Raw genomic sequence first — 13146 nt, 5'->3', positions numbered from 1 at the left:
AATTAATCTTTTAGCCTTCAAGTGTGAAATTATGATTTTTAATTGAATGTGAAATTAATTTTCTTATCACTTTTATTGATTGGGGTGAAAAAAAATGAACTTTTTTCTACATCAGGGAATGCTTCTCGAGAGAATTCAGCTGCGATGTTAAACGTTCTTCCTTGGCTTTTCGCATCGTACTCAATTTTTTAGCTGCCATGTACGTGTTTAGAAAGGATTGCACATCAATTTTCCCCGCGAGAAATTCCTCAGCGCACGCCTCACACTCAGAATCCGAAATTGATGCAGCTATTTGGAGGAGTTCCTTGAATAACAAATAAATGCTCCTTTGTTATCCCCAAAAGCCATTGCCCAATAAATCCTCAAAGATCTCTTATACCTTTATATGCTGTGGAGAGAATTCTTCAGCTTTCTTCCTTTGCAGCACACAGAGGGATTCGTACGTGTCTCCTAGACTTCGGAATTCAGAAAGTTTTCTGGTAACTTCCTCCGTCAGGGAAGTGAGTTTCTCCTCATGGGACATGTTATCCTCTAATTTTATCACCAGAAAAAAAGCCCCAAGATTTATTTCCAATACCCTGACTGATTAAAAAAAAAGTAACTTACTTGCAATCGCTTCAATTTCCTGAAGTAGAACATCCATATCATTTCGCAACTTCTTCACAACATCCAACTCTTCGACAAAGTCATCCAAAAATTCTGGGTCATTATCGAGTTCTTTCAATTCGTCGATAGTGAGACTTCTCAGCTCAGGAATCAACCCTTCAGCCGGAGGAGGATGATTGACATCCACCTGAGGTGCCTCTTCTCCTCCACCAAAGATCTTTGGAGGAAATTTTTCCAATTCAGATATAATAGCCCTGACAATGCGTCCTAGATCTGAATGAGCTGCAAACTAAACACACCACCAGTGAATTAGAAAACACAACAAATAAAATAAATCTCACTCACATTCAGCAATCCGGGTGCACTATTGACCTCTCCAGTGGGTCCAAAGATCCAGGGATGCTCCACTGATGGTGTGATAACAATCTTGGGTTTCTCATTAGGGAAGGATGGGTATAAAAACACCGTGAGAATAAATGGACGTCCTCCAGAATCAAAGCCCACAGTATACTCCTCATTTTCAATCACTTCCTGCACACTGTGAATAAGAGAATCTCGTGATTTTTTGCACACATTTGCACTACAGGATACTCAACTTGTCATTGAAGATTTTTAGTGTGTCAATTTGTCGTCTACGTGCATCTTTATCAATCATGAAATTGCGTTGAATCATCCTCTACTGTTTGTTTACAAAAAGCAAAAACACACCATTTTTTTCTGACAAGCGGTAGTCACGCGGTAGTCTTTTCGGAATTTCGGACACCTGCGGCGAAGTGGCGAATTTCAACATTGCGAAAATTTGACAATCAGCTGACAAGCAAACTGTGGGGAAAACAAAGCAGTAAATTTTATGTTGCACGTAAATTCGTGCTATTTTCACAAATTTCACTAGTTTATCACCATGGACGAGACGGATGATGTGTTTAGATATGTGTACAGTTCATCTTTGGACAATCGGGTGTGTGTTAAAGTGTAAGTAAAGGGTCTAATTTTCACACTGCAGTGTGGAGTGCAAACAACAATGGCACCCAAACCTTGAATTTCCTTGTGCATTTCAGGGGAACCTTCGAGGGTTTTCAGCATAAACCGTGCTATGAGAAACTCCTGGAGGATCCAATGCTGCGATTCTCAGGCTTGTACACAGAAACCTGCGCTCCGCTTATGGTGAAATTGCAGCTGTGGAACAAAGGAAAGCCCTATGGAGTTGCCGTTACGACCTCATTCAAGGCATTCACAAAACGCTGGAACTGGAATGAATGGATCACGCTACCCGTGGAGATGCGTGATCTTCCCCGAACAGCTGTGCTAACCTTCACAATATTGGACTATGCTGGTCCAGGGAGGACGGTGAATGTAGCAGGAACATCCATATCGCTTTTTGGAAAAAGTGGAGTCCTTAGGCAAGGCGTCTATGATTTACGTCTATGGCCAGATGTCGCTGGGGATGGCAATGTACCCAGTACGACACCGGGAAAGGGGAAAGATGCCAGCAAAAATCAAATGCAGCGACTGGCAAAACTGGCCAAGCGCCACAGAAATGGACAAATGCAGAAAGTTGACTGGCTCGATAGACTCACATTCCGGGAGATTGAGGTGATCAATGAGAAGGAGAAGCGACAATCCGACTACATGTACTTAATGGTAGAATTCCCGTCGGTCTTTGTCGATGAGAAACCGGTGAGTACAACATTTAAAAAATTTTAAGATTACATTCTAAATATCTATTTTTTTTCGTAGTGCTCCATAATTTATTTTGAGCCTGATGGCGATCAAAAGTACACCTTCATCTCCAAGCCCAAACTAGTAACAGTTCCTGATCCTGAGATTCTATTAGTAAGTACCATTCAGAAGAGTTTACTTTTCTTTGCATGAATCGAAACGTTATTTTCCAAACTTGACACTCCCGGGGACTAGGTTAATACCGTCAAATTTTAAAACATAACATAGAGAAAAATTGTTATTAATAAGTTCCCAAAAATTGTAGATCTAAAATTGTTAGGCGGAGCTTTTTCAGGGGAGAGAATAGTTTTTTTCCTGAAGGGGTTTTAAGGGGCAACACATTTCGGCGAATCCTAGCTAAACTGGAAACCTAGTATACCCATATATTTTTCTGGGAACTTACGAGGAAATCAGGAATACAATAAATTTTTCAATGAACACAGAAAACCCATACACTTTTAGAGAACTCAGTGAACTTATGCATTGTTTATGAGAGCTCAAGGAATCTGCGACGAACTTATACAATTTTTTTTCTAAACACCCAGAAACCCATACATTTTACAGAAAACTTGTGGGTAGCCCAGAGAACCCGGGGTAACCATATATTTCTTCAGAGAACTTAGGGGAACCTAGAAAACTAATATACTTTTCAAGAAACTCAGAGGACTCATACATTTTTTCTGGAAACTCAGTGAAACGGGGAACCCTATACATTTTTTCAGGAAACCCATACGTTCTTTCTGGGAACTCAGGGATCTCATAAATTCTTTCAGTAAACCCGAGGAAACCTATACATTTTTTTCGGGAAACTCGGAGATTCTACAAATTCTTTCAGTAAACCCAGGGAATCTATTTATTTTTTCAAGAAACCCAAACTTTTTTTTCTGGCAACTCAAGGATCTCATAAATTCTTTCAGTGAATCAGGGAAACCTATACATTTTCATTAGAAAACCCCTACATTTTTTTCTGGGAACTCAGGGATTCTATAAATTCTATCAGTGAACCCGGGGAACCTATACATTTTCTTCTGGGAACTTTGAGATTCCATAAATTCTTTCAGTAAACCCGGAGAACCTAGGCATTTTTTCTGGGAACTCTGAAATTCCATAAATTCTTTCAGTGAACCAGGGGAACCTATACATTTTTCTGGAAACTCGGTGATCCCACAAATTCTGTCAGTGAACCCGGGCAACCTTTCATGAAACCCATACCTTCTTGGAACTCAGGGATCCCTTTAATTCTTTCAGTGAATCCGGGGAACCTATACATTTTCATTAGGAAACTCCTACATTTTCTTCTGAGAACTCAGGGATCCTATAAATTCTACCAATGAACCCGCGGAACCTATACATTTTTTAGGAAACTCGGAGATCCCACAAATTTCAGTAAACTCAGGGAATCTATTCATTTTTTTTTTTTTTTTTCAAGAAACCCATATACTTTTTTTTCTGGGAACTCAAGGATCCCATAAATTCTTTCAGTGAACCCGGGGAACCTATACATTTTTTTCTGGGAACTTTGAAATTCCATAAATTCTTTCAGTGAACCAGGGGAACCTTTACATTTTTCTGGAAAATCGGAGATCCCATAAATTCTTTGAGTGAACCCGGGAAACCTAGACATTTTTTCTGGAAAATCGGAGATCCCATAAATTCTTTCAGTGAACCCGGGGAATCTAGACATTTTTTCTGGAAAGTCTGAGATTCCATAAATTCTTTCAGTAAACCCGGAGAATCTAGACATTTTTTCTGGAAACTCTGAAATTCCATAAATTCTCTCAGTGAACCAGGGGAACCTATACATATTTCTGGAAACTCGGAGATCCCATATATTCTTTTAGTGAACCCGGGGAACCTAGACATTTTTTTCTGGGAACTCAAGGATCCCATAAATTCTTTCAGTGAACCCGGGGAACCTAGACATTTTTTCTGGGAAGTCTGAGATTCCATAAATTCTTTCAGTGAACCCGGGGATCCTAGACATTTTTTCTGAGAACTTAAGAAACTTTTCAGGGAACACAGGGCAGTCATAATTTTGCTGGGATTTCATGAGGCACCCAGAAATCCATACATTTTCAGGAAATTCACGAAGGACTTATATTTTTTTTTATAAAAATCAGGGAATTCATATTTTTTTCAAGGAACTCATGGAACCCATACATTTTTTCAGGGAAGCAGGAACTTAAGCCACAATTTTAACTTATAAGTGCCAAATATATTCAAGCTAATCTTCGAGAATATTTAGTCTGCCGGCAGCAAAAGTATAGCCCAAACTGTTATTCAGGCTTCAGACTGGAGTCTTAGCTCAATTGCCGAATGCCTCAAAAATCTAAATAACAAAAAAATTTGTAGATTTTTCGAAATCTAATGGATAATTCTCCCTTAATTTCCAGTCCGAAGCAATAATCTCCTCAAAAAATCGTGCCTGATAAAGAATTAGGGAATTTAAGCCATATGGTTAAGCCTCTGGTCTGAAGCCTTATGCCGGCTTCAGACTGGAGAATTAACCCATTTCCCGAAGGTCTCAAAAATCTTAATAACGAGCAATTTTTTTTTTATTTTTCAAAATATAATGGATCTTTTGCCCTTAATATTAAATCCTAAATAACAATATCCTAAAAAATCATACTTGATGAGGAATTAGAGGAGTTAAGCCAGATAGCTAAGCCTTAGGTCTGAAGCCTGTATTAGAGTTTCAGACCTAAGGCTTATCTGCTCTACTTTGTTATTAATCACAATTTTTTGGCTAAATTTAACTTAGAATTGGATTATTAAAGATAAATTACCTATTAGGTGTTCAAAAAGCAATAAAATTGCTCGCTATTTAAAATTTTGAGACCTTCAGGAACTGGACTAAACCTCAAGTCTGAAGACCGCTTAAGCTGCCATAAGCTTATCAGGGCTTAATAATCCTATTTGAATACAAATGTTTTTAGTGAGTTTCAATCAGCCGAGAGACGGCTTAGCATTTGAAATAATCGTTAAACTTCATTTTCATCATTTTCTACTAAGTCGTCTCTCGGCTTAAGTCGTAAGTGTGTCTAGGCCATACACTCTGAGAGCTTTGGATTATGGATTAGAAGTCCGTTACATAAATTTCCTTAACCTGATCATTTACCGCCGAAAGTTAATTCTAAATATTCTCGAGGGTCAGACTGGGTCTAACTGGGGTTTCAAGACTTGAATTTTTTATTCAAAAGAATATACGATATATTCCATACAAACCCCTTCATTGTGCTTGAAAGAGAAGCTTAAGAGATTGAGGTCAAAATGCTGAATTTGTATGGAGGTTGGTCAATGTCATGCACATATTCACCTGGCGTAATCTCATTAAGAAAATTTGTTAGGAAAAAAGCAATATAGTGAAAGACCTGGTGAAATACCTGAGAATTACATCTGACAAGTTTTTTTTTGCTTAAAAAAAGTGAGGAAAATTAAAGCAAAATTTGCATGGTATTTAATTGGAAATTTCGCTGTGGTCGAGTGAAAGTCTTCCTCAAATGGCTCTGTGGGTGTTTCATTAGTTTCAAGGTGTTATATTTCCCACCAAAGTCACAAAGAAATAGAATTAGTCAGGTAATTATTAACAAGTAATTCTGTGCAATCTCTTTTGAAGGACAATTTAGTGGAAAAGAAACATCATCTGCTCTCGCGTTCAGCACGATCGGGACTCTCTGATCGGGATGCAAAGCCCACAGCTGGTGATCGTGATATCCTTCATACCATTGTCTATCGCTACCCACCCACTTACACACTGTCCAGCGAAGAGCAGGATTTGGTGTGGAAATTCAGGTTTTACCTGAGTAGTCACAAAAAAGCCCTTACCAAGTTTCTCAAGTGTATCAATTGGGAGACAACGGCTGAAGTGAGACAAGCTCTTGGGCTTTTGGCTCACTGGACACCAATGGATGTTGAAGATGCTCTAGAGTTGCTAACACCAACATTCTCTCATCCGGCTGTGCGAAAGTACGCTATAACGAGGCTAAAACAGGCACCTGATGAGGATTTGCTACTGTACCTCCTGCAGTTGGTGCAAGCCCTCAAGTATGAGAATTTTGAAGAGATCTTTGAGATCTATAGAAAAATTATGCCCGAAAAGGAGATAATGAAGTCAATTGATGACAATCCCTGTGACTCAATGACAGAGTCAACAGGAAGCCCAGAAGCTTTTGCCGAAAGCTGCGTTCAGAGTATGACATCAACAGAATTGGCTGAGCAGGTGGACATGGCACATACATCACAGGATCTTGGACACAATTCCTCCACAGAAATGTCCGAGGCTTCAAATACTTTGATGAGTGACACAAATTCCAGCTCAAAGTGCAATTTGGCATCATTTCTCATCCAAAGGGCCTGTCGCAATGCCACCTTGGCCAATTATTTCTTCTGGTATCTCACGGTTGAGTGTGAGGATCACAATCATATTCTGAGGAAGCAGGATGAGAAGGTGAGGGAGATGTATATGACGGTGCTAAAGACATTTATGCGGACCCTATCGACGGGAAGTGCAGAACATAAGACCATTCATGCGAATCTCAAGAAGCAACAGCGTTTCATTGAGAAGCTCGTCAAGTTGGTGAAAATGGTGGCCAAGGAGTCGGGCAATAGGAAGAAAAAGACGGAGAAATTTCAGCAATTGCTGGGTGACACGGATGCCTTCAAGATAAATTTTGCCAATTTCGAGGCAAGACCCTTTCCACTTGATCCTGGAGTCTTCATCAAGGGAATTGTTTTCCAGAATGTTACTCTCTTCAAGAGTGCACTGATGCCTGCAAAGTGAGTAAAGATATTTTTTTTTATCATTTTATGTGAGATTTTGACTGCATTTGGAAGCATTGGAATAAGTAAATATACATCTTAAAGCGTCTATTTAAAGTTATTCGAGAACTATGCCAAAGAACATATTAACTAAAGTGACCAAAGTATTTAAGAAATAGACAGTAGACTCTCGCTCAATCGGCCCGTTTTCAATCGGGCGCAAAATTTTGTTGACAATTTTCACATTTGATTTTAAAGTAAATTTGTTCAAATTCTCTGGAGTTCCTCTTGTTTTATCGTGATCCTTTATATTTGAGCGCTTTTTGTGGAATTTACAATGATTTTGATGCCCAAATCTCTCGATAATTTGGATGACATTTTGCCCCATATGCCCGATTGAGAGAGAGTCTACTGTACAATCCCCAATAAATATTTTAGTTTATCGCGTTTGTTTAATGGCAAAAACCCTGGAAGCTTTGTAAGCTTCCAAATTCTAGTCATCAAAATAAAAATATGTGAGCCTAGTATTAATGTAAGAAAACTTCAAAATTCTGTCAAAAACGTAATTTTTGAGGAAAATTTCTACCAATAATGTGTAGAGGGCTTTATGGCCACTACACACTACACTGAGAGAAATCCGAAAAGGTCAAAATAACATTCCGGAAATGTTAATTTTACCCTGCAGTATTGATCCAAAATGGGTGTAAATATTACCCTTTTAGGTGTATTAGGGGTTAAAGGTACCCCTTTTCATGTTATTTTACCCTTAATAAGGTGTAAAATTAACATTAAAAAATGTTGATATATTTTTACACCTAAAAAGTGTTAAAATTATGAGGAAAAAATGTTAACCGCACCCTCTTTTTTTCTCAGTGTAGAGGAAAATATGACCATATTGAAGAGTTTTTCTGCACAAGCGTAGGGAATTTGCTTCAATATGGACATAAATTTCTGTAGTGTGTAGACGCCATCGGTCAAGCTGCGGCTCAGTCTCCAAAACTCGAGAGTCTGTCCTATTGCGCCATTGAAATCTTATTTATTATACATAATTTAAGAGCTTAGGGATCATAGAATAGAATAGAATAGAATATTTCCCTTACTTTTAAAGCCACAGAAAAAAATATTTCATAAAATTGTTCGTAAATGTTTGTGAATTCCTATTGGGAACCTACGAAATGTTCGTAAATCCTTTAACACACAAACAAGTTCGTAAAAGTTTGTACTGTTTTTCACAAACATTGTTCGTAAAATTATCATTTGACGAGTATTTTTTTACTTTTACAAACATTGTTCGTAAATGTTCGTAATTACATTAAAAAAGTTCGTAAAATTTTGTCATTTGTTCGTAAAGTTTTGCCAGACAAACAAAAATGTACAGACAAATGTTTATAAAAAAACAAAAATTCTTGTCAAATGATCATGTTACGAACAATGTTTGTGAAAAAGCACAAACTTTTACGAACTTGTTTGTGGGTTAAACGATTTACGAACATTTCGTAGGTCCCCAATAGGAATTCACAAACATTTACGAACAATTTTATGAAATATTTTTTTCAGTGGCTTTGTCTGCAGGGGACCCCCAAAGACCGATCATTGCATCCCTAACGTTTTGTGGCCTCAATATGGACACACTAGAGAAATGTATGTCCATATTGAGGCGAATTCCCTACACTGAGAAAAAAACGGGTGTGCGATTAACTTTTTTCCTCATAAATTTAACACTTTTTAGGTGTAAAAATATATCAATCTTTTTTAATGTTAATTTTACACCTTTTAAAGGGTAAAATTAACATGAAAAAGGGTAACTTTAACCCCTAATACACCTAAAAAGCATAATATTTACACCGATTTCGGATCAATACTGCAGGGTAAAATAAACATTTTCTCAGTGCACGCTTGTGTAGGAGAAACTCTTCAATATGGACATAAATTTCTCTAGTGTGTAGAGACCGTTACATTTCCTCTCTGGTTGAAAAGGCTCTTAGATAGCGTATTTTCCAATCCTAACTGAATGTGGTCATGTTTCGGTTCGTTGAAACTGTCTTGCTTTTTTTCTGGAAAGCCTCAACCAGTTTTAAACTTTTGTGAAGCGGTAAACGATAAATGATGTGAAAGTTTTTTTGAGGCATAGCCTCTATGTCACGAGTTCGAGCACTTCGCAAAACCTTGGAGACTTCATTATCCATTTTTATCTGAAATTTAATGATTTTGAGATAGTTGATTTTAGGCAAAATTTTAATGAACTTCAAATCGGGTTAAATCAACTTGGAATCGGTAAACGTATGAAAACGACGATGTGAAAAGCTTTGTATAAAGCTCGAAATTGTGAGCATAAGTTTTTGTTAGGCTTTTTCATTCATTTTCATGATCGAATTATCATTTCAGGGATTCTCGTGTTTGAACAGTTGTAATTTATTTCTAGGCTCACTTTTATCACGACAACAAATGAGGATTATGTGGCAATTTTCAAGCACGGCGATGATTTGCGACAGGATCAATTGATACTGCAAATGATCACCCTTATGGACAAGTTGCTGCGGCGGGAGAATCTCGACCTCAAACTGACTCCTTACAGAGTTCTAGCTACAAGTGCCAGGCATGGCTTTATGCAGTACATTGATTCAATAACTGTGGCTGATGTGATTGCCAATGAGGGTGGCATTCATAATTATTTCCGCAAGCATCATCCTTGCGAAAATGGTCCCTTTGGCTTTGCCTCCGAAATTATGGATACATACATAAGGAGCTGTGCAGGATATTGTGTTATCACATACCTGCTGGGAGTGGGAGATCGTCATCTGGATAATCTACTGCTGACAACGTCTGGAAAGCTCTTCCATATTGATTTTGGCTATATTTTGGGTCGTGATCCCAAACCCATGCCGCCTCCAATGAAACTGAGCCGTGAGATGGTGGAAGCGATGGGTGGAGTAAATTCTGAGTATCATCATGAATTTCGCAAACTCTGCTATACGGCCTTCCTCCATTTGCGACGCCATGCAAATCTCATGCTCAATCTTTTTTCGCTGATGGTGGATGCTTCGGTGCCGGATATTGCTCTGGAACCAGATAAGGCTGTGAAGAAGGTGGAGGATAATCTCAAGTTGGGATTGAATGATGAAGAGGCTGTACAGCATTTACAGGGGCTGCTCGATTTCTCCATTTCCGCCGTTATGCCCGCTCTTGTTGAACAAATTCACAAATTAGCCCAATATCTGAGAAAGTAAAGAAATTATTGTCTCTATAGCTTCGACTGACAGATATAACTATATTGAAGAAGAAATTGATTATAAAAAAAAAAATCTTGATCACAAATTTTTTAGGACATAGTGTTGTATTTTTAATGAAAGAAATGAAAAAAAAAACAAATCTGTATTAAAATGTAGAAATTTATGAAGCGTTTTTTATTTAAAATATGTGGAGGGTGTTTTCATTGTCTCTCTTGTCTTAATGTCATTTCTAATTAAAGTCTAATTAAAGATTAAGTGTTTATTGTCCATTCGCAGTTAACTCAAACCTCTGGAGCAGAGATTGGTAGATTTTTCAGACCTTAGTGTAAGTACAGTGGAAACTCGATGGAGTCAACCCCCGATAGAGTCAATCTTCAATAGAGTTAACAGCTATTTTTTTACTCTTCGGACTCCGATAGAGTCAACTTGGGCCCAAATTGACTCCGATAGAGTCAATTTTTCCATTATTATTGAACTAAAAATATTGTATGACTTTTTCAAAATTAAAACCAGTGTTTTGGTTTATCAATGTAACGTTTTTAACACAAGGAAAACAATATTATGATAAAATTCGTATATTTTAATCGTGTAATCAATTTTCGACAAAATAATTTTTTCGTGATTTTAAGCGTTTTGACCGATTGAAAGTTCTCTGGTTTTTTCTCTCTTAAGATTTTTTGATTCCGTGTGACGTGTTTTCTTGTAAGCATAAAAAAGACCATTTTGACGGTGAAGGGGAGAGACGGGGAGGAAATGAGGGTCATAATAATCCCCAGGTTGACTTATTAGGGGGTCATATGAAGATTCCAAGTAGATATCTCTAACCATTTAGCGCTCATTTTTCAGAACAGGAAAATTGAATTTATTACTCTTTTTGTGAAGTTTAAAGCCATAGTTATGTCATAACGAAAAGAACAACTATCAATCTCTTCTTTCATACAATAAAAGTTTAAAATAAATTCTAATTAAAAACGCTAATTGCATCAGAATTTTCAACAATTAGATATCTTCCGAAGATCTTCTAAAAAAACAAGTGAAAAAAAGAAATTTTTAAGACGCCATTTCCTTATCTTAACAACGTGGATGGACCTCAATATTATGACATGGATAGTAATTTTGACTTAAGATACTTACTAATTATAAAAACATTCTGTAAAATCATTCCTTAACTCTTTCGCGTCACACTTTTATTCAGCAAGTGAATTCATGTAAAATTGAGTTTTTCCTAATGCTTTATGATCAAATATAATAGTTCTGAGAGGAAAAAATATTTCCATTGCGTGAAAACTCGGAAAAACACCGGGTCATATATGACCCTATTGTCGACAAGGGAAGTATACATACCATTTTCAAAATCTATATCACGGGCTTTCTAAGAGTTTTTTTGCTTGAAGTTATTAATTTGGCCAAAACCATGGCAAACTGGATTGTCTTGATGAACACTGTACTCCTGGTGTTCAAGGAATCTTCCTAGTAATACCTTGAATAGTCTCTGTAACACTATTTTGAGTAGTATTTGGCAAAAATAAATTTATCTACATACACAGTAAAAAATTGTGTGAGAAATAAAGTTGTGTATTTGAAAAGTTGTGTAAATTCACAAGCAATATGGTTGTAAATTGTAAAATTACTATCATAGTGGTGGTACGATACTAACATAATGCTAGTAAAATTATGTATTGTGTAAGGAAATTTGTGTATTGGAAAATTTGTGTGAGAACTGTCAAAATTCCATTGTTTACTATTGCAATTTTTCTAAGATTTCAGGTAGATTTTGCATTTTTAACTGCCTAATTGTCTTCTGGAATCATTCATTGGATTCTTAAAATGTGCCTCAGTCGTGAAAAATTAGGAATAATTATGTAATAACAGAAAACAGAGGAAGCATCATGTAAATTAGAAAAATTGACGATGCAACTCTTGGCCATTTGCTGAAGAGAAGTAAGCAAGTCGGTAGCGCAGGCAGAAAACACGAGACCATCAACGCAAAGATTATGGGTTCAAGTTCCAGACTCTCTCTTATTTTTTTTCCTTTTTTTATTCTTTTTTTCTTAGTTTAAAACCGAGACATATCACAGATAATACAAATAAACCGAACAAAATTGCTCTACAATCAAAATTATAGACAGGAAGCCATTTTATAAAATTGAAAATACACAACTTTGCCAATACACAACATTTCCAATACACAAAATTTACAACCATAGCGCTCGTGCAAAAATTACCAATCGTAGTGGTTGTAAATTTTTTTACTGTGTATTTATTCACACACAATACAATTGCACAATATGGGACGCTTGCAGAATACTCTAAAATATTGCAAAATATGTTATAATTCATCAGATATAAGATGAAATGTCCAGGAGCAAGATATTTTCCTTCTGGATTTCACAAAGAAAAACAATGTCCCAACTGCATAGTTGGCACAAAAACACTTTCATAAACTTTTTCCTTGCCGACAATAGGGTCATATATGACCCGGGAAATTCTACGCGCTTTTCTGGAAAATTGAGAGTAGTTTATTATATCAAAATATGCAATATAAAATCTTTGGATATTCTATTTTGTGTTTCTAAAGAACTTTTTGTTGAAAAAAATAAATGAATATAAAAAAATTTGAAAAAGAAAAGTCATTTTACAAAGTTTGAAATTCGTGATCTTTTATCTCAAATATTTTCTTTTCCTGAATATCTGGAGTCTTGAGAAAATTAGCCAAGAATCTTACATCCTTCTATTATGATATCGTGCACAAACAGATAGATTTCAATTAATGTAAATAGTCAAAAGAAATTGTTTTTTCCCCGGGTCATATATGACCCTAATGACGTGAAAG

At 36.7% G+C, this 13146-nt stretch overlaps 2 protein-coding genes across 2 annotated transcripts; one reads left to right on the top strand and one right to left on the bottom strand.

The window, feature by feature from the left end:
- Positions 1-54: 54 nt before the first annotated feature.
- Positions 55-1279, bottom strand: LOC129809442 (vacuolar protein sorting-associated protein 37A). The gene is made up of 5 exons (XM_055859267.1): positions 1203-1279; positions 952-1144; positions 607-895; positions 380-531; positions 55-304 (listed from the first exon to the last, which is right to left on the bottom strand). The coding sequence occupies exons 1-5, from the start codon at positions 1277-1279 to the stop codon at positions 107-109; spliced, it is 909 nt and encodes a 302-aa protein (XP_055715242.1). The 3' UTR covers positions 55-106.
- Positions 1280-1315: 36 nt separating this feature from the next.
- LOC129809423 (phosphatidylinositol 3-kinase catalytic subunit type 3) lies at positions 1316-10476 on the top strand. The gene is made up of 5 exons (XM_055859240.1): positions 1316-1578; positions 1665-2283; positions 2344-2439; positions 5942-7101; positions 9506-10476. Exons 1-5 carry the CDS (start codon positions 1508-1510, stop codon positions 10308-10310), a joined length of 2751 nt encoding a protein of 916 aa, XP_055715215.1. The 5' UTR covers positions 1316-1507; the 3' UTR covers positions 10311-10476.
- Positions 10477-13146: the final 2670 nt, after the last annotated feature.

The sequence above is a fragment of the Phlebotomus papatasi genome, chromosome 1 (genome assembly GCF_024763615.1).
Source record: "Phlebotomus papatasi isolate M1 chromosome 1, Ppap_2.1, whole genome shotgun sequence".
Taxonomy (NCBI): Eukaryota; Metazoa; Arthropoda; class Insecta; order Diptera; family Psychodidae; genus Phlebotomus; species Phlebotomus papatasi.
This window is presented reverse-complemented; position numbering and strand designations above follow the sequence as displayed.